A 2,854-nucleotide genomic window follows, 5' to 3' on the forward strand; every position below is an offset into this window, starting at 1 on the left:
GAAGAAAGAAGCAAAACTACCAACAAGAATCGAAATGATCCGGGAGCCAGATCGAGCGGCCAAATCAGCAAACAAGGCGAAAAAAGGGAACTTGACGGAGTTAGAGATTGTGCAGTATGCTCATGCATTCTTTGAAAATTTTAAAGGGCTCGTTGTCGATATGATTTTTAGTCGAAGAGAACGCAATCAGAGTCGAGATTTCTTTCTAAATCGGACCGCAAAAGACGCTTTTGATGTAATTGAAGTCGAATTGAACTTCATATATGAAGCTCTCTTCACCAAGCTTCCAGTGGTTTATGGTTATTTGGGTGCCATGAATCGTGTTTTCTCTTTAGCGACGATTTCTTTATCGATCGTTTTGTTCTTTTTCAAGAACAAATCGAGTTTAAGCGACGTTGATATCACAATTACGTACGGTCTGCTCTTCGGTGCATTGGCATTGGATGTTACCGCCCTTTTCATGCTTGTTTTTTCGGATTTAACCATCATTTCTCTCCGGAAATCACCCGATGACGAGCTCGACAAGTCTATAAAAACCAGAATCCTGACTCGAGTTCTCCGATTCATGACCGAAGGCACGGTTCGAGATCCGAACGTCAACCCTCGGCAAAAACCGAAGGAACACCAAACACGTAAACCACTGATTCGGTTCTTGAAACGGAGATGGTCCGAATCCGTTTCGACTTACAACCTTATCGATTACTGTTTACACCCTCGATCAAGCTTCCAACAATTCGTAGTCGATAACCTCGGGCTCAGCGGCTTCCTTGATGGCATCGAATACGTGAAACCGGAAGAATTCACCGTCAAACTCCGAGACTTCATCTTCAAGGAGCTCAAATCGAAATCCGATCTTGGAGATGATCTCGAAACCGCAAAAGAGATAAGTTTGGCACGTGGCGATTGGGTTCTTCGTGTCGAAACAGGATGGGGGAGTTTGCTTCAATACACGCTCGATGCTGACTACGATCAAAGTCTCCTTCTTTGGCATATCGCCACCGAGCTCTGTTACAACAATGAACTCAACAATGGGATCGAATCCACCGATCAACGTGAGATCGCAAAACTTTTGTCGGATTACATGTTGTATCTTCTGATCATGCAACCAAGCATGATGTCAGCGATTGCCGGAATCGGACAAATCCGGTTCCGGGATACCTGTGCCGAGGCGAAACGGTTTTTCGAGAGCGGGAAAGGTCGGGAAGTGGACGAAGATCGCCGGAAAACTCCGGTATCCGACGATCCGAAATCGAACCAAAAGCAGATAAATGCTTGTATGGAGATTCTGAAAGTGGAGACGGAAGTGCCGCCGGCGACGGTGAAGGGTGACCGGAGCAAGTCGTTGTTATTCGACGGCTGCATATTGGCTAAAAAGCTGATGAATATAGAGAAGAAAAACAAGAGTTTAGATAAATGGTTGATTATAAGCAAAGTGTGGGTGGAGTTATTGTGTTACGCTGCAAGCCATTCACGAGCCAATAGCCAAGCGGCTCAAGTGAGCCGAGGTGGTGAGCTGGTTACCATTGTTTGGTTGTTGATGGCTCATTTGGGATTGGGTGATCAATTCCAAATCAATGAAGGTCAAGCAAGAGCCAAACTCATTGTTGGCAAGTAGTTTCTCATTTCAGTAAAATTCAACATTATCATTTATTTGTTGGGTAAAATTTTAGTCTATCAAAATTATATCTCATGCAACAATTTACCCGGTAAGTGCTAGCCGTGGTGAGAGTCGTCGCCCTCACTTACCAGATAAGACTCTCGGTTATTGTGTTCGCTCATATCGGGTAAGATTTGTGGTCGTTGCTATATTCATCCGCTAAGATAAAGTGACTTAAGCGTTTGGTAAACGACCCCTAAATCATATTTTATGTCCTTATTTGTTAAAAGTTGTTATCTTTGTTCTTAAATTTTCGACATTGCGGTTTTCGTCCCTCTTCACAATTCATTACTTTTTCGTCACTATAGTAAACCATTGACGGATTTAGCCTCAAAGATGCATATAACACATATACGAAAACCGTAATTTTAAAAATATATGGACGAAAATTGTTGTTTATTCTAGAAAAATGTATCCCAGATGGTCATAAGAACCGACAAACTATTAGGTCCCGTTTGGTTTATAGTATTGGATTGAATTTGGAGGGATTTGGAACTGAATGACATTTCAATCTCATGTTTGGTTTGAAAGATCTCCTGGAGTTGAAATCCCACAAACATAAGATTTTGAAATCCTCAGAGGGTGTTGGTATTTCATGGGATTATAAAAAATTATTTATTTTTATATTTATTTATAATTCGTTTGTATAAATTATTTATAAAGAATGAAATTCAATTCAATTCCAAATCCTACAAACCAAACATTCCAAAACTTCCCAAATCCCTCCGATTGCAATCCTTCCACATAATTCAAATCTCTCAAAACCATTCTGTCAAATCAAATGTCTCCTTAAAGTTGGTGATGTAAAATTTCTACAGAGATTTTGATTTTTTTTTTCTCCATTTTTAAAAGGTTATAAAGAAACTGTTGAAGATACTCTTTGAATTATCAGTTAATATTCTAAAACAATATGTTTTATTCAAACTATCATTTCCTTACACTTTTGTATAAGGAAAAAATGCAAATTTTGTAGAACAAGGATAAGGATTTAATAGTTCAAATTTCAAAAGGTGTGTATAGGTTCAAAGTAATGTTTGATGAACTAGAACATTAATAATTTCACTTATGAGCTGTTTGTCAGTTGATGAATGGTTTGGTACATAATGATCAAATGGTTAGGGCGTTGAATGGTTAAGGGAGGCGCATGATACAAAATCATTTAGAGGGTTTTAGAACCATTAAAAGACATATTTTTAT

The 2,854-nt window shown here is 39.2% G+C and overlaps 1 protein-coding gene across 1 annotated transcript in view; it reads left to right on the forward strand.

Annotated features, from left to right (window-relative positions):
- Window positions 1-1,649, forward strand: part of LOC112519143 — a 2,244-nt gene extending 595 nt beyond the window's left edge. Inside the window, exon 2 of the mRNA XM_025127128.1 lies at window positions 5-1,649. Coding sequence (XP_024982896.1) covers window positions 5-1,615 — 1,611 coding nt within the window. The 3' untranslated portion in view covers window positions 1,616-1,649. The remainder of the gene's footprint in view (window positions 1-4) is intronic.
- Window positions 1,650-2,854: the final 1,205 nt, after the last annotated feature.

Source organism: Cynara cardunculus (genome assembly GCF_001531365.2).
Source record: "Cynara cardunculus var. scolymus isolate 2C chromosome LG 10, CcrdV1, whole genome shotgun sequence".
In the NCBI taxonomy this organism is placed as follows: Eukaryota; Viridiplantae; Streptophyta; class Magnoliopsida; order Asterales; family Asteraceae; genus Cynara; species Cynara cardunculus.